At 34.9% G+C, this 18,670-nt stretch overlaps 1 protein-coding gene across 3 annotated transcripts in view; it reads right to left on the bottom strand.

Annotated features, from left to right (window-relative positions):
• Positions 1 to 8,881: 8,881 nt before the first annotated feature.
• The window catches only part of LOC100024614 (serpin A12-like), a 277,260-nt gene continuing 267,471 nt past the window's right edge, over positions 8,882 to 18,670 (bottom strand). For all 3 annotated transcript variants that reach the window (XM_056811322.1, XM_016426581.2, XM_001375789.4), the window contains 2 exons: positions 18,392 to 18,539; positions 8,882 to 9,136 (listed from right to left, as the gene is read on the bottom strand). In XM_056811322.1, the coding sequence (XP_056667300.1) occupies positions 8,924 to 9,136; positions 18,392 to 18,539 (361 nt within the window). In that variant the 3' untranslated portion in view covers positions 8,882 to 8,923. The remainder of the gene's footprint in view (positions 9,137 to 18,391; positions 18,540 to 18,670) is intronic.

Raw genomic sequence — 18,670 nt, 5'->3', positions numbered from 1 at the left:
TATATATATATTTCTTTTCATTTCTTTGGGTTATAGGCCTAGTAGTATCAATACCAGTTTTGTGACTTCAGTGGTATTGTTTCAAATTACTTCTCAGAATGGCTGGACCACAACAAAACATTAGTGCATCTATACTCTCATAGCTACTCCGATAATTCTTTTACATTGGACAGTAAATATTTGAGAGGGATAAACCCTTATATCTTTATCAGTTTCCTTACCTGTAAAATCAGATTAAAATGACATACTCTGTGAGGTCTCTTTCAGACTTAAATCTTATATAGTCTAAATAGTTTATGTTCTGATATTTTTTGTTTTGACTATAAATACAAATACATATGTGGATATATTTATATAAATTAAAGCAAGGTAATTTAGGAGGAGAACTGGAAATTAGGAAACACTTCAAACAGAAGATGAAGCCTGAATTTTGTCTTGATGAAAAGCAGGAATTCTCTCTGCAAATAATTAGAGTACATTCCAGCCATGAGTGATGCCAGTGCAAAGGCATGGAAATGGGAGACAAAGTGTCATATGTGAGGAAGCTGGATCACAGATTATTGGAGAGACTGAATAATATCCAGTGAAGCATAAAGATAGATCAGGACCAGGTAGTCTAAAGCTTGAAAAGCTAAACAGAAATTTATGTGACATGAACTTGAGGACCTTCACTATCTTGGCTGCCCTCTTCTGGACACTTGCTAGGTGTCAATATCCTTGCTTAAATGGGGCACCTGGATTAGAACACATCATTTCAAGGCAGGCAGAGAACAACTAGTCATTTTCTTATTGCTTAATTTTATTTTTTGTTAATATAGCCTCAGATTGTAGTAGCTTTCTGATTCCTACTGATTTTGTTATCCACTGAAACCAGAGATTTAAAAAATATTTAATTAATTAATTTTGAATATTTTCCCATGGTTCCATGATTATTCTCCTCCCCCCCTTTTCACTCTCCCCTCCCATAGCCAATGAGCAAAACCAGAGATCTTTTTGAGAAAAACTATTGTCTAATTGCATCTCTGCTATCTTATACTTGTGAGGCTGATTTTGGGGGGACCAAGTGTAAGATGGCATTTATCTTCAGTAAAATTCATTTGATTAGATTTGGCCCAATTTTCAAGACTGCTAAGATCTTACAAGAGCAAATTCAATAAACATGTCATTTATTCCTTTATCTAAGCTATCAATATGTGACTATGTAAATTAAGTCTGAGATCAGATTTGAACCCAGGACTTCCCATCCTGAGGTCTGGTTCTCAATCTACTGAGTCATCTAGCTATCCCCACTACCTAATTAGAAATGATGACTCTTCAGGACCTAGCATTCAACTGATTCTAGGTCTAATTATACTATATTCTAGTTCACACCTTTTCCAGAACAACAGCATAGAAAATATAAAATATTTTTCTAAAATCTGTTAATTAAATATTCAACATTTCTTCAGTGTCACAATCTGGTATCCTTGTCCCCAGAAGAAATAAGGTGAGTTTGATGTGGCCTTTCCTTGAAGAAGTCATGGTATTTCTTTATGACTACTATTCCCTTTTCTAGATATTCATTCTGCATTCCTTTAATAACATATTCTTGAATTTTTCCAGGAATAAAACACTGCTCTATCATTTGAAGATGATTCTCTCCCTCTCCCCTTTTTAAAAATCAGGACAAATTTTGTCAATCTCTGATCCTATGGTATCTCTTTTGTCCTGTAAGATCTTTCAGAGATCAAGTGCAGCTAGGTGGCTCAGTGGATAGAGACAGGAGATGGGAAGTTTTTGCTTCAAATCTGGACTCAGGCAATTCCAGTTGAATGCTCAGTTAAGAAAGTTCTTTTTTTTTCTTTTTCTTTTTCTCAACTTTCCTTAGCAGCTTTAGCTTATCCCCAGTCACAGCCCTCAACACTTCTTATAGGACTTACATGATAAGCTTTTGTGTTCATGCACTTACTCATCCTTTCTTCCATTTTTCTGAATATGTCCTTAAAAATTTAAGTTGGTTGGTGGTTCATTTTGTTTTTTAAGATCCTTTGAGCCCTTATGTTTAGACACTTGAAGTTCTGGAATTTGCTACCTTCTCCTTTCTTGGATGTTGTTTTCTGGGTGTCTCAAATGCCATTATTTCCACATTGTGCTTATTCTCTATGGTATCTAGATTGATGGATATCCATAGATGCCTTTTTTTGCTCTCTTAATTTCCAGTTTAGCCCCTGTGAATAGATTTATAAGATATCAAGCAAGAATATTCTTGTGAATTTTTATTAGGTACACTGTATTTCTGCCTGAGAATGTGTAAATCTATCATTCCTACATGTTAAGCTGTAGTCTAGACATCTAGACTGACATTGAATGATTACGTGAATGTCTGATACTCATAGAGTACCTTCAAGTTTAGAAAAATCTCTTTATATACTTCATTTTATTTGATCCTCACAACAAAAGTCAACAATATAAAAAAGGATTCTCTCATTTTAGTTCTTATGCATCATCTTAAATTGCCAAGCATTTCTCAACTTTGTTTTTCTCTTTTAAATTATTTCATTTCTCTGAATGTTTCCTCCTCTCTACAGTGTGATATTCATATCTATACTGCTGCCCTCACATGGTTGTCACAGGTATTAGATTAAATGGAAATTTCAAAGTGCTACATAACCACTAGGCATTTTTAACTAAGGAAGACTTCATAAAAGCAATAAGACTTGAGCCTAACCTTGAAATGTTGGTAGGAGACTGGAAGAAGGGAATTTATGAAAGATGGAATAGCATGAACAGAAGCACAGTGATGGGAAAGAATATAGTATGTATATGGCTGAAGAGGAAAAGGACACGGAAGAAACTGGATTACTATTCTTTATGATTTCACTCCTAATGGGGGAACTCATGGGAAAACATGGTACTAATCACACCAGATGTCAAATATCAAAGTTATTGGTAAAGTTGAAAAGGACTACCAAGGAAAAATATCTTTAAATAAGATACTCTATAGTCTTTGTTCATAAGGCATCAGTGAGATGCCTTTGAAAGTAATTCATTTCCTGACCCTGAAAGTCTTCAAGTAGTTGCTTTATCACCATTTGTTTCATTCCGTACCCTGAGAATATCACCTCCTGTGAGGGAATGGTTAACATCATCAATCCTCTGGAATCATGGTTGGTCATGGCATTGATCAGAATTCTTAATTTTTTCATAGTTATTTTTTTCTTATTATATTGTTGTTATTGAACAAATTATTCTCCTGGCTTTGTTCATTTCACTCTTCATCAGTTCTTCCCAGTCTTCCTAGGTGTCACTGAAACCACCACTTTCATAATTTCTTATAGCTCAGTAATATTCCATTACATACATATGCAATCATTTGTTGAGTCGTTCCCCCAGTTGAGGGATCCCCACTCCCTCATATTCCATCTTTACTACTTCAAAAAGAGTTGCTATAAATATTTTTGTACATATACTTATTTTCTTTTTATCTAATCTCTTTAGGATATAAACATACTATTTATATTTCTAGGTCAAATAATTTATAACCTCTTTGATCTTAGATAGTAAGTTAAGTAACCTTTTGAGCATGGTTTCAAATTGTTTTCCAAAATAATTATACCAATTCACAGCTCCACCAACAGTGCATTAATTGTTTGTTTTTCCATTAATTGCATTGTTTTTCCATAGCACCACCAATATTTGTCTTTTTTTTTTGGTCAACTTTGCTAATTTGATGAGGTAAAATGTCAGAATGATTTTAACTTGCATTTCTCTAATAATTACTGATATCAATCACTTTTTATATGGCAGTTGATAGCTTAGTGTTCTTCCTTTGAATGCTTGCTCTTATCCCTTGATGATTTGTTAATTAATAAATAGCTCTTATTTTTTAGAAATTTAACCAGTTCCTTATTTATCTTGGAAAGAAACCTTTATCAGAGATATACTTCATATATATATATATAATTTTTTCAAGTTAATTGTTTTTGTCTAATTTTAGCTGCATTGGTTTTGTTTGCCTAAAAACTTTTTAGTTTTATGTAATCAAAATTTGAGAAATCTAGGTGGCATGGTGGAGAGAATGCTGGGCCTAAAATTTATATATGGAATGCAGGGATAGCTCAATATTAGGAAAAGTTTGAACATAATTGACTGTGTTAATAACAAGAACAAAAAATATCAATTAACTAAAAGACACTTTAAAAAACCCATTTCTGTTTTTAAAACAAAGTCTAGAAAATATTGTAATACATAGCCCTTTTCTCAATATGATTTTGTATACACACATATATGCATATAGACACATTATAAAGCAGCAATAATAAAAAAATTGTTTTGTGTTAAAAAATAGAAAACCAGATCAGTGGAACAGATTAGGTATACAACATATAGAAACAAATGAACAGCCTAATCAAATATTGATAAAGCTGAAAAACTACTAGGACAGTTTGGGTAATATTGAAATTAATGGTTCTTTAAGTCATTGATAAGTAAATTCATCTGGTCATGGAGTGTGTTCCTAAATTTAGGGGTATATTTATAGATTGTTCAGTTTCAATTTTCTGAGCTTGATTTATTTAAATTATTAATTTCTTGTTTTGTTTTTGAGTTTGATATTTTTGTAAATTTTTACCAATTTTATTTAAGTTTTATGTTCTAAGGATATGTAGTTGAGCAAAATACTTTTAAAAAATACTTTCTTTTTTTCTTCATAGTTGTGAATTCTACTTCATTTTTAATGGCAATTTTGTTTTATTTCTTTTTCAAATCAAATTAGCTAAACTTAATTAGTTTGTAGTTTTTATTAATTTACTAATTGTTAATTTATTAAATGTTTTATTAATTTACTTACATTGTTTATTAATTCAATGCTTTAAAATTTTTTTATTTTATTTATTCCTTATTTGATTTTCAGTATCTAATTTTGATGTTTAATTGTAGTTTAAACATTTTGACTACTTTCTTCTCATTTTCTTTTTTAATAAACCCTTTCATTCCATCTTAGAACAAATATATGTATTGATTTGAAGACAGAAGAGTGATAAGGGCTAGGCAATGGTAGTTAAGTGACTTGTCCATAGTCACACAGCTGGGAAGTATCTGAGGCTAGATTTGAATCCAGGACCTCCCATCTTTTAGGCCTGGCTTTCTCTCTACTGAGCCACCAACTGCCCCCCTTTTCCTTTTTTTTTTACTTGTAAGACTAGCTTTGTTCTCATTCATTTTCCTCTCCTAGTTTCTATTTAAATTTTTGGAATTTGTCAGAGGAGAAAAAAGTTGTCTTTATTTGGTTCATATCCTGTACTTACTTATTTGCAAACACATTTTATGAGGTCATGTCCATTCCCAACTCCAATGTAAATAAGCTCTTTGAGGGTGGTAACTGTCCAGTCTTTTGTATTTATTTATATTATAAACACCTTCCATAATGCCTTGCTTATTTTTCTTTTTGATTCAGACCCATGATTGAATTGATATCGGGAGTTCCCTTTGAGGAAACTACTTTTATCAATATAGTGATGTTATCTATTCTGTGTTTTATATTAGAGTTGCCAAAGTCACCAAGTAATTAAATCACTTGTCCAAATTTGGAATTATTTTTCCAAATGTTATTAAATTGTTCATACCCTTCAACACAACAATTCCACAGCTAGGTAATAACCTAAGAAGAGTAAAGAAAGAGAAAAAAGTCCTATGTGTAAAAAAATAGCACAACAGATTAAAAAAATCCCTGAATATTATTTGGGGGGGATTTTATTTAATTAATTAATTTAGAATATTTTCCCATGGTTTCATGATTCATGTTCTTTCCCTCCCCTCCCCCTTCCCATAGCTGATGTGCAATTCTACTGGGTTTTACATGTGTCATTGATTAAGATTTATTTCATATTATTGATATTTGCACTACGATGATCTTTTAGGGTCTACATCCCCAATCATATCGCCATCAACCCATGTGATCAAGCAGTTGTTTTTCTCCTGTGTTTCTATTCCCACAATTCTTTCTTTGGATGTGGATAGCATTCTTTCTCTTAAGTTCCTCAGAATTGTCCTGGATCATTGCGTTGTTGCTAGTAGAGAAGTCCATTACGTTCAATTGTACCAAAGTGTATCTGTCTCTGTGTACAATGTTCTCCTGGTTCTGCTCCTTTCATTCTGCATCAGTTCTTGGAGGTCATTCCAGTTCCCATGGAATTCCTCTAGTTCATTGTTCCTCTGAGCACAATAGTATTCCATCACCAACATGTACCACAATTTGTTCAGCCATTCCCCAATTGAAGGGCATCCCCTCATTTTCCAATTTTTTTTTGCCACCACAAAGAGTGCAGCTATGAATATTCTTGTACAAGTCTTTTTCCTTATGATTTCTTTGGGGTATAAACCCAGCAGTGCTATGGCTGGATCAAAGGGCAGGCAGTCTTTTAGCGTCCTTTGGGCATAGTTCCCAATCATAGCAGATCTTTTTGTAGTAGCAATAAATTGGAAACTTAAAGGTACCTATGGTTAGGTTGCTCAGTGGATCGGGAGCCAGTCCTCAAGATGGGAGGTCCTGAGTTCAAATTTGCCCTCAGACACTTTCTAGTTGTGTGACCCTGGGCAAGTCACTCAACTCCAATTTCCTGGTCCCCATAACTTTTCTACCTTGGAAGTGATATCAGTTCTAAGATAGAAGGTAAGGGTTTATAAGAAAGGTACCCACCATTGGGAAATGACTAAATAAATTATACTCTTTGACTGTAATGGAATCTTATTGTGCTGTACCTGGGAAGACTTGCATGGAAGGATCCACAGTGAAGAGAAGAGAATCAGGATAATTATTTGAATGTAGTAGCAGCATTGTAGACAAACAACGTTGAAAGACTTAAGAACTCTGATTAACATGATGACCAACCATCATTCCAGAGGATAGAGAAAGAAGCATACTTCCCTTCTTCAGACACAGAAGTTTGAATGGATTCAGGGTAAGGAATGGAAGATTTATTTTTTGGCCATGGCTAGTATAGGAATCTATTCTACCTAAATATGCTTATTTGCTACTAAAGCTTTCTTTCTCTTTCTCTTTCTTTCTCTCTTATTTCAGTGGAGAGTAGGAGGAGATATAAATAAACAAAATTAAATGAAAAATTGACACTTTCAGGGTTCCATAACTGGTTTGTATTCCGAGGTGGAACTTGAATTTAGATCTTCCTGGCTTGGAGGTTGGCTCTCTATTTTACAAGACCTGAAATATAATAGTGTTTGTTGACTGATTTTCTTAAATGCAAATTCAGTAATTCAGAATATAAAAAAAAGAGAAATGACCACAAAACAGAGTCAATTAGAGCTGCTATTGCATCCAAATAATTATTCTGGCTCCCTTCTCTTCACTGAGTATCAATTCATACATTATATCATAACTTACACTGGAAGAAGACACCTTGGAGAAGAACTAGTCCAGTCTTTTTATTCTAGAGAGAAAGAAATTAAGGCCCATGGAGAGGAAATCAATAATATGTGGTACCACCATGAGTGGGTGAGTTAGAGCATCATGTAGTAGAGAGGACACTGGTTTTAATAGACCTGGTTTTGCATTCTATCTCTTCTCACCATCAGTGTGATCTTCACCTCTAAGAACCTCACCTGAAAATGAGAGGAGGAGGAGGAGGAGGAGGAGGAGGAGGAGGAGGAGGAGGAGGAGGATGGGGATGGGGAGAAGGAAGAAGAGATTCCAGAAGCCTGGAATGCAAGTATGGATAAACTCTGGAGCCTGGGGGGGTTTGCTGGTTGCCCGCAAAGTACCCTCTGGTGGAAATAATGTGTTACTATTACATTTTAGGTTGTACTTAGGGAGATACCAGCCAAATTAGGAGTTAACTGCAAGGCTCATGCTTGGCACACCAGAAGTTTGTTTCTGGTTCTTTTAGCCTCTCCTTTCTATGTCCCTTCCCACTCCTAGCATTACTTTGGAGCTTCTCCCCATTGGCTGCCACCTTCCCAGTTTTCTCATCCAAACCAGTTTTCAGAATAGACTCTAGTCTAGTCTATTTTTACTGAGGTACAAATTACCAATAAGGCTTAGTATATTTTATCTCCCTGAAATTTCTGTTCTGTTAATGAACAGGTTTTTTTTTTCACCCAAAAGAATGAAGTCTAATGTTAGATTTTGAACTGATGATGGAAGGAAAATATTCCTAAAATCCATTTAAAGAGATTCTACTCATTCTTTCTCCTTTCAAAAACACCAGTTAAAAGGGTTATAGTGTGTGTGTGTGTGTGTGTGTGTGTGTGTGTGTGTGTGTGTGTGTGTGTGTGTGTCTATTTACTAACAGCTGGGGACACAGCAAGGATGTTCGTTGTACAGCTTTGGAATGTGTCATGTTCCTTTGAGAGGGACCTTATGTGTCATCCATTCCAATCTCCTCATTTTACAGATGAGGGAACTGAAGTGTAGAGTCCACCACAAATCCAGAAAAGTCATGACAGTACAATGGAAATAGTGGTAGGATAAGAGTTAAAGGAATTGAATTTGATTCCTAGCTTTATTACTTCCTTCTTGTATGACATTGAGTAGCTAAGTCACTTAACATCTCTGGATCTCAGGTTCTTCATCTTTAGAATTAGCATATTGGACTAGATAGTCTCTAAGGTCTCCTATAGTTCAAAATTTATGATCTTATGTACCTAGGTCCTCTGGCTTCAAATTCAGAATACATTTTGCTACTCCACACTTCATACTAAATTATTCCCCAATTAATAGAAGATAAGTAGTCTTGTTTTCTGGTTAATAAAAATTCTGAGCCTCAGTTTCACTATCTAGAAAATTGGAGACATAGCACATGTACTCCCAATCTTACAAGGTTACTATGGAGAACCACAAATGTGAGTTATTACTATAATCCTTACCAATGATAAACCAGTTCAGTCATTACAATTCACTATGTTTATTCAATGTCAGCAGCAAGAAACCTTACGCAGCCTCAAAGAGATGCTTGCTGGATGTAGGGTTCATAATTCTTCCCATGAAGAGTGTAGAATTGGTTATATCATCTTTAATTATAAGTAAGAATGGGTGATTAAGTCTAAACAATATAGGAACAGTCATGGGCAGGGTCTCAACACCAGTTCCTCCAGCAGCTTCTGCTCCTTTTTCATCCATCTTCAACACAGCCTTATGCAGAGCCTAGATGAGGGTAACAACAAAAAGTCCTTTTAGCTGAAATTTTTAAAAAGGTGCAACCTACAGGTGCAACAACTCAGTCTAAAATGGAACAATAAAATACATCTGAATTCATTTCATTCATCCAGTTAGTCAACAATCTTTGAGTAAGCACATGCATGCATTTATTAATCTTCAAAATGTGAGGCAATTAAGTAGGGGCAGAAGTTTTGTCCTTCCTTTAAACTCTTAAATGGTCAACTCCGAGGATTAAATGTTACAGATCAGTTAACAACCTATGAGTTAAAGAAGCAATTCATATGTCTTGATTCTCAATTCTCCTCTCCTCCAAACAACAGAAAAGTGTGTGTGTGTGTGTGTGTGTGTGTGTGTGTGTGTGTGCGTGTGTGTAATGTGCACAGGTCTATTCTCAGAGCTATGGGAGATATAAAAATGAATAAGATTCTGTCCTGTGCCCCACCAGAAGCTTACAATATAGTAGGGGAAATGGCACACATACAGTTAAAGAAAAAACCTATGAAGGAAAAAAAGTTAAAGATGGCATGTTTTGATATACAATCAGACTCTAACTGTTCCTTCGTTGGCAGTGGATAGCATTTTTCATCATGAGTTCCTTGGAGCAATCTTGGGACCTTGTTTTGCTGATAATATTTAGCCCTTCATAGCTGATCACAGTACAATATTTCTGTTACTGTATGCAGTGTTCTCCTGGTTCTTCTCATTTCATTTTGCATCAGTCCATTTGGTTTGAATTCAACCTGTTCATTTTTATGGCAAAATAGAATTCCATTATAACTTTATACCACAACTTGATCAGTCATTCCCCAATTGATGGACACCCCCCTACACACACACACACTTTCTAATTATTGGTCACTTGAAAAAGAGCTGCTAAAAATATTTTTGTAGGTCCTTTACTCTCATCTGTGATTTTTTGGGGAAATTTACTGGGTCAAGGGAATTGCAGAGTTTGCAGTTCCACCAAAAGCGCATTATTATCCAAATTTTCCCACATCACCTTGAAATTTATCCTTTTCCTTTTTTGTCATAGTAGCCACTCTGATATGTGTGAAGTGGTATCTCAGAGTTGTTTTAATTTGCACTTCTCTAGTCAGTAATGATTTGGAACATTTTTTCATATGATTATAGATAGTTTTAATTTCTTCAACTGACAACTGCCTGTTCATATCTTTTGTCCATTTATTAATTGGGGAGGACTTTGTATTCTTATAAATTTGTTTCATTTCTCTATATATTTGAGAAATGAGACCTTTGTTATTTACCTGGTATAACCATCTTGGTTGCATTGGTTTGGCTTTGTTTGTACAACAACTTTTAAATTTAATGTAATTAAAATGAATAATTTTATATTTATTATTTTATATATTATCAATATTATATGTTTACCCTATCCTTTATCTATATGTCTGACACATAAACATTTCCATGTTCCCCCAATTTGTTTATTGTATTACTCTTTACTTGTAGATCAGGTATCCATTTTCACTTTATCTTGGTGTAGGGTGTGAGATGTGGTCTAAGCCTAGTTTCTGCCATACTGTATTTTTCTTTACCCAGCAGTTTTTGTCCCCTAAAAGCTTGGTTCTTTGAACTTATTTGAATAATAGGTTAATATGGTCATTAACTAGTGTGTTACTTAACCTATTCCATTGATCCACTACTCTATTTCTCAGCCAGTTTAGGATTGTTTTGATGATTGCTTTATAATTTAGTTTTAGATATGGTACAGCTTGGCCTCTTTTATTCATATTTTCCTCTCCATTAATTCTTTTTTTATTCTTGATCTTTTATTCTTTCAGATGAATTGTTATTATTTTTCTAGCTCTGTGAAATTTTGGGATAGTTTGATAAGACACTGAATAGATAAAATAATTTAGATAGGGCTTTCATTTTTATTGTATTGACTTGGCATATCTATTAATAATTAACATTTTTCAATTGTTTAGATCTGACTTTATTTGTGTGAAAAGTGTTTTTTTTTTAATTTGTGTTCATATAGGTGCTGAGTTTGTTTGGAAGGTATATGCCCAGGTATTTTATATTGTCTAAAATTATTTTAAATGGAATTTTGTCTTCTATCTTTTTGCTGTTGAACTTTGTTGGTAGTAAATAGAAAAGCTGATGATTTGTGGGGGTTTATTTTATAGCACAGAACTTTGCTGAAGTTGTTCATTGTTTCTATTAGTTTTTTGATTGATTCTCTGGGGCTCTTTATGTAAACCATTCTGTCATCTGTAGTGAATTATAACTTAGTTTCCTTATTTCCTATTCTAGTTCCTTACATTTCTTTTTCTGCTCTTATTGCTATAGTTAGCATTTCTAGTTTAATATTAAATAGTAGTGGTGATATTAGGCATTCTGGCTTCACTCCTGATCTTATTGGGAAAGGTTATAGATTATCCCCATTATAGATAATCTTTACTAAGGATTATAGATAGATGCCATTTATCACTGTAAGGAAAGATCCATTTATTCCTATGTTTTCTAATGTTTTCATAAGGAATGGGTATTGTATTTTGTCAAAAGTTTTTTTTCTGTATCTATTGAGATAATCATGTGGTTTCTGTTGGTTTTATATTGATATTGCCAATTATGCTGACAGTTTTTCTAATAAAGATCTGTCCCTGTACCCCTGGTATAAAGCCTACCTGGTCTGGGTGAAAGATCCTTGTGATGTAATGCTATAATCTCTTTGCTAGGATTTTATTAAAAATTTCATATCAATGCTTATTAGAGAGTTTAGTCTTTAGTTTTCTTTCTGTTTTAGGTTTTCCTGGTTTGTGTATCAGGATCCTATTTGGGACATAAAAGGGCTTTGGAAGAATTCCTTCTTCCCCTATTTCTTCCAAATAATTTATGTAGTATTGAAGTCATTTGTTCTTTGAATATTTAGTAGATTTCACTTGTGAATTCAACTGGATCTGGGACCTTTTTCTTAGGGAATCTTTTGATGGTTTGTTTAATTTCTTTTACTGTGATAGAGTTGTTTAAAAATTCTATATGTTCTTTTGTTAATCTGGGCAGTTTATATTTTTGCAAATATTCATCTATTTCATTTAGATTGTCAGATTTAATAAAAACCCAGATTTAATAGCATGTGGTGAGACAAAATAACTCCCAATAATTGCTTTAATTATTTCTTCATTGACTGTGCTTTTATCTTTTTTTCCTTTTAATACTGGACATTTGATTTTCTTCTTTTTTAAATCAAGTTAAGCAGTGGTTGTCTATTTTATTTATTTTTTATAAAACCATCTCATTGTCTTATTTATCAGTTCAATATTTTTCTTACTTTCAATTTTATTAATCTTTCCCTTGATTTTCAGGATTTCTAATTTGGTGTTTGATTAGGGATTTTTAATTTGTTATTTTCTAGTTTTTAGTTTCAGTCCTAGTTCATTGATTTGTTCTTTCTCTATTTTATTGATGTAAGCATTTAGAACTAGAAATTTCCCTAAATACAACCTTGATTGTATCCCATACATTTTGGTACATTGTGTCTCCTTGTAGTTATTCTCTTCATGAAATTGTTGATTGTTTCTATGATTTGTTCTTTGACCCCCTTCATTCTTTAGGATAAAATGATTTAGCTTCCAATTAATTTTTAGTACTTCTTTCTGCTGCCCTTTGTTGAATGTGTGTGTGTGTGTGTGTGTGTGTGTGTGTGTGTGTGTGTGTGTGTGTTTCCCTATTTGTTTCTTTAACATTATTTTGGATAAATTGCTGACCTTAATTCAAAGAATTCTCTCTTCCAGGAGCTCCTTATGACTAATGAAATCAAAAGTCCAATACGTCTCCTAAGAAGTAAAAGGGGTCTGGAGAAATTGACAAATCTGCCATCTTAGTGGTCACTTGATACAGAAGTCTAGTAATGATTCTTTCACATTTGCCACATGACTATAGATTGTTAACTTTATGATGGGTGTGTTGAATAAATGAAATGACAAAGGAAGCACCAAATCCCAGTTCCCTTAACTTTAAGGATATTTTGAAGTCCTTTTGTTGCCTTAGAATTTTGCCAAATCAAATGTTACTCAAAAATGGGCCAGGGACCAGAACTTGGACATCTTTTTTTCTTATATAGATTTTATGATTATGATACTATATTTGATTTCCTAGAATTTGACTTTTGGCATTATATTTGATCAACTTATGGTGCAAAAGGCTAGTTTATCAGAATGGTTTTGGAAACCATTAAGGGTCATAGGATCATTGAACTTTGAGCTGTAAAGGACTTTACATATACTTTCTACTCTTACTTGCTGCTTTTGTACTTACTTCTTGCTTGCTATCAACACCCAGAGACATAAGATATGTAGAATTTTCCAGGTCCTGATGACAATTAACTTTAGGTCCCTATTCTCACTTCTTCCTCAATACTGGTTCCCTGTTTTCATCTCTACTCCTAGCCATTTCCTGTTCTTAGGGACTTCCACCTACATGTAGATGTCAAACACCTCCACTTCCCAGGTCATCATCCAATGACCTTCAGTTTCACCCTAATCTAACCTCTATAGCTATGGATCTCATGCCACTGATCTTATCACCACCAATGTGTCCTACTTTCTCATTTGAGAACTATGGAATTCTTTTTTGCTGACCATAACTTGATACCCTTCTTGTTAGAGATATTCTAGAGAGTATTTCTATTCAAGTGGGTGTCCTTTAGATTAGACGAACTTTGAGGTCACCTCCAACTCTAGAATTCTGAAAGGAACTTAGAAATCATCTAGTTGAATTTTCTATATACAGTCTATATCTGAATGCTTTTAGTAATACAGAATTTATGACTTTGTGAGGTTCTGCTATATTGTCATATGATTGTAGTTTTAAAGAATTTCTTCATTCTAATGAGATGACATCACCTCCCAAACCTCTTGCCTTCTCTCTATTTTCTTTTGGTGCCCTCATCAGCTTCCAGAAGTCTGATTATTATCTCAATAGTGATGACTCCCCAATATTCCTCTGCAGTCTTAGTCTTTCCCCTGAGTTTTTGTAACCTTTATCTTTAGTCTTCAAATGACTTCCCTAGGTTCATACAACTAGGAAGTGTCTGAGGCCAGATTTGGACACAGATCCTCCCAACTTCAGGCCTGGTGCTCTATGAACTGAGCCACTTAGCTACCCTGTCCCTTGAGCTTTAATACTGTATCACAGATTGACCTACAACATATCTCACATCTCCCACTTGCCCCCTTTGATCTACCTTCTAATTCTCTTAAACAGTATTACCTCTTGTCTAAATTATTGTAATGATCTTCTAATTGGTCCTTGCCTAGAGTCTCTTTCTACTTCAGTTCATCACCTACACTGATACTAAAGTGATTCTTAAGTGGTTATCTTTTTTTAAAATCCTTATCTTATGTCTTAGAATCAATACTAAATATGGTTGCAGGGCAGAAGAGTGGTAAGGGCTAGGAATTGGGGTTGTGACTTGCCAGAGTTTACATAGTTAGGATGTATCTGAGGCCAGATTTGAACCCAGGACCTTTTAAATCTAGGCCTGAATCTCTGTCCAATTAACCACCTAGCTGCCTGCTATGTGTATAGCTAACCATATCATTCCCCTATTTAATCAGCTCCAATGGCTTTCTATTGCCTTTAAGATGAAATACAAACCCCTCTTTTAGCTTTTAAAACTTTTCAGTACCCTTCGAATCTAATGGCCTATTACTTATCCTCTTGTACTGTGTGATCCTGCCAAACTAGCCTTCTCAGTTCACCATACAGAGCATGCTATCTCTTGCCTCTATGGGTTTACATTGATTCATCCCCATGCCTAGGATGCACTCCCTTTTTACCTACAGATCATAGAATCTATCTTTTCTTTCAATAATTTTTCCTGAGCCTCTCAAGTCCCAAGTCTCTTCTGGTCCCAATGCACTAATGCTAGTGCATTCCTAGATCATATTTAATTGCTTTGTATTTATTTTTTTATATGTATTATGTACATATTTATATGTGTCTTTGTTTTCTCCCCTGCTAGAAGGTAAGCTAGTTGTGTGTAGGGATTGTTTCATCCATTATATTTGTATTCTCAGTATGTAGCACAGTGCATAGTATACACATATAGTAGGTGATTAATAAATGCTTATTATCTGAAGACTAATTACATCCATAGGTGTTAGTACAATTTATGGAAGAGAAGAAGGGATTTTTAAGGTGTGTCTTTTTGGGACCAAGATGTCGATTCAATTTGACATTGTAGGAAGGTGTTATAGTCCTCCTAGGACTCAACCTCATATTTTTTTTCTAGAGAAAAATCTGGTATTTTGATCTGGCATGGCAATGTTTTGATGCCCAAGTCCTTTACTTTCAACAAAAGTTTGCCAATTGCTCTTATTCATTGATAACCTCAAGAAACAGGAGTTACAGAACACAGAACAGGAGGTTGGTAGGGTTAGCATTGTAAACTGTTTCTTCTCCAATTTCCAAAGGAAAATCAGTATTTTTTATCTTTCTCCCCACACCTACCTCTCTTCTAAACTTCCCCATCATTTTCCCAGTCCCCCCGACTCACAATCTAGGTGTCATCATTGACTTCCCCATGTCTCTTATCCTTATATCGAGTCTGTTGCCAAATCCCATTGACTTTACTTTCATAGCAGTTCTTGAAAACACCCTCTTTTCTCTTTTAACATTGTCACCAGCTTGGTGAAGACCCATGGCAAGACTATTCCAATGGTCTGCTGGTTGACCTTTCTATCTCAAGTTCCTCCCACCTCCAATCCATGTTACCCTTAGCTGTCAAACTAATTTCCTCTAACTAATTTCCTCTAACTCCTCTACTTAATTAGTTCTAGTGATTTTCTATTCTGGGGAAAAATAGAAAATTCTGTTTGGTTTTTAAAACCCTCAAAACTGAGCTCTGCCTACTCTTCTAGTCTTTATTTACCTTAATGCTTGCTTGGATATATGCAAGGAATAATACTTACTCCTTGAATAAGACACTTCATTTCTCAACTTGGAATTTTCACTGGCTCTCCTTCCTCATCTCTGCTTCCTGGCTTCCCTGATTTCTTTCAAGTCTCAGCTAAAATTCTGCTTTCTGAAAGAAACTTTTCCCAATTTTCCATAATGCTATTGCTTTCTCTCTGAGATTATGTAAAATTTTTCCTATACATTTCTAGCTGTTTGCAAATTGTCTACTCCAGGAGACTGTGAGTTCCTTGAGAGCAGGGACTGCTTTTTTTTTTTTTCCTGTTGTATCTTCAGTGCTTAGGACAGGGTTTAGCACATAGTAGACACTTAACAGATATTTCTTGCTTGAAAATGCATTTAGGTCTTACTCCAGTAGCAGGAAAGAGAAGCAGAAAAGATGTAAATATTTAAGAATCAGGATTAAACAGATGTGGTTCCTATACATTTCATTGTCCACTTTCTTTCTTAGAAGCAAATATTTATAAGGGCTAAATAATCTCTGCCCTTTTTTTAGGTTAGCTGGGTTTCCTGCATGTAAATCCCAACCAAACCTGAATTTCCCTTCTTTCCTTTCCTATAGCTCCCAATTAGTATACGATTCCAGAACATGGTCAGCCCTCTAAAAAAGTATGATATAGGATGACCCACTTGCCCTATCTGGGTTTTTCTGTAAACTTAGGGAGGTGGACTAGAGAATGACTAAAGTTCCTTACAGATCAATAATTCTATAGTCTAAGACTTTGCATTCTAAGTTCCTTTCTAGGTTTAACAATTCTAGATGAGGAGGGAAAAATGTCTTTGAAGATTGAGCTATCTTATTCTTCTAATTCTCAGTTCTTTTAAGCTTATCATAGGGCTTCCTACCCTTTCTCTCTGTAACATCCAATACCTTCCAGCACTTTGCACCCACCTAATGGTTAGTAATAGTTCTGATAAACTTATTTAAACTGAGATTTATAAGACTGATGACTGCTAAGATATTGATTCTTCTAGGGAACTTATATTTTAACTAGGGTCAGAAAATTAGGAGATTCTGCTCTTAGTTATCTCATAGAAGATTGTGGGGACCTAGTTTTGTTTGTTAGACCTAGTCTTTCCTGCCCCCCACAACCCATGGTTGGTTATCTCTTTGTCTGCTTATATAGAAGATCCACCTTTCTCCTGAATATTTGCTGTGTGAACTATTGCTGCTCCCAGGATTCCAGCTAGTGCTAAATTGTGATAATGCCCTATTGCTGGATAACAATCTAGCCAGCTAGTGACCAGAAAAGCCGACTATATCTCTTTTCCTTTCACTTCTGTTAATACAACTGGAAAAGGTCATGATTCACAAGTCAAGAATGCCAAATGTATATTGATACTTAGGGGCTTATCAATGATAAGCAAGATCAAATTCTCTGAGCGCTACACAGTGTGTCAATTGTTACCTCACTTAGGAGCTGTTGGAAAAGGGTTTCCAGCTGAGGGCTGAATGTCCCCAAATATGTCAATATATCTAGCTGGTTGACAACTCAGGCAGTCAGTGGCATTGTTGGAAAGAAAGCAAGGTGCCATCTCCTTTATCTACATTTATTTTCTTACCTCATAATTATTTAGATGGCTCTGTAAATATAAAATTCTTACACCTGACTTTAGCTGCTACATGAGAATCCTAGAGTCATAGACATTAGAGGTTATGTAGTTCAAACCCCTCATTAAAACAATGAAAAACAAAAAAAAATTCCAAAATGTTAAGAAACCACAGGCCAAGGTCCTATGGTTTGTGAGTCACAGAGCTCAACTCAACTCTAGTGCTAAGACCAGGACTTTGGGATTTTCTGCTTCACCTTGGTACTCTTTCCACCAGACTATAATGCCCAGAAGCTCCTTAGCCCACAAGACATAGCTTATTCTTTCACATGAACAACCCACATTTTCACAAAGCCTATAGCACATGAGAAGAACCACACATCCAAGACTTTAAGAGTCTCAAACTTTTAGAAAGCAGTTAAAATATAGTTCTCATGGCAAGTTAAATAAATAATTCATTCACTAAAGCAATATTTATAGAGTCCCTCCTATGAGTAAAGTAACATGCCAGTTTCTGTGGGACAAAAAAGATGATGATGCCTGTATTTTAATGGTTTAGGTTGTACTGAAGCCTCTAGAGGAAGGGGTTGCTGATAAATGAATGCATTCTCCAACTGCCTGACACAAAACCACAAGACGTGGGAGGTGTGATGTCTAAAAAGTGGCTGCCATTTTGGAAGATATGCTACATCCTATATTACAAAGAAATAAGAACCATAGTTCAAAGTTAAGGTCTGATTTTCTTACCTGGCTAACTTTCAAGGTCTTCTGGGGAGTAATTCTGGTGAGGTCAGCACTTCCATCAAAGATTCGGGTAACACCAAGATCAGAGAGACACTTTTTCATATTATAGGTACCAGAAATGGAAAACTTCGGTAAACACACATCAACAGAACTGGGGAAATAAAACCATCAGAGAAAAGTTTCAGTACAGATTTTAAAGTCTGCACATTCTATTCTTTAGGCATTATTACCTTTGTAGCTTTGGGAGCAAGGCTAACCCTTCCTGATACCATCACTTAGTCA

This window comes from Monodelphis domestica, chromosome 1 (assembly GCF_027887165.1).
Source record: "Monodelphis domestica isolate mMonDom1 chromosome 1, mMonDom1.pri, whole genome shotgun sequence".
Taxonomy (NCBI): domain Eukaryota; kingdom Metazoa; phylum Chordata; class Mammalia; order Didelphimorphia; family Didelphidae; genus Monodelphis; species Monodelphis domestica.
This window is presented reverse-complemented; position numbering and strand designations above follow the sequence as displayed.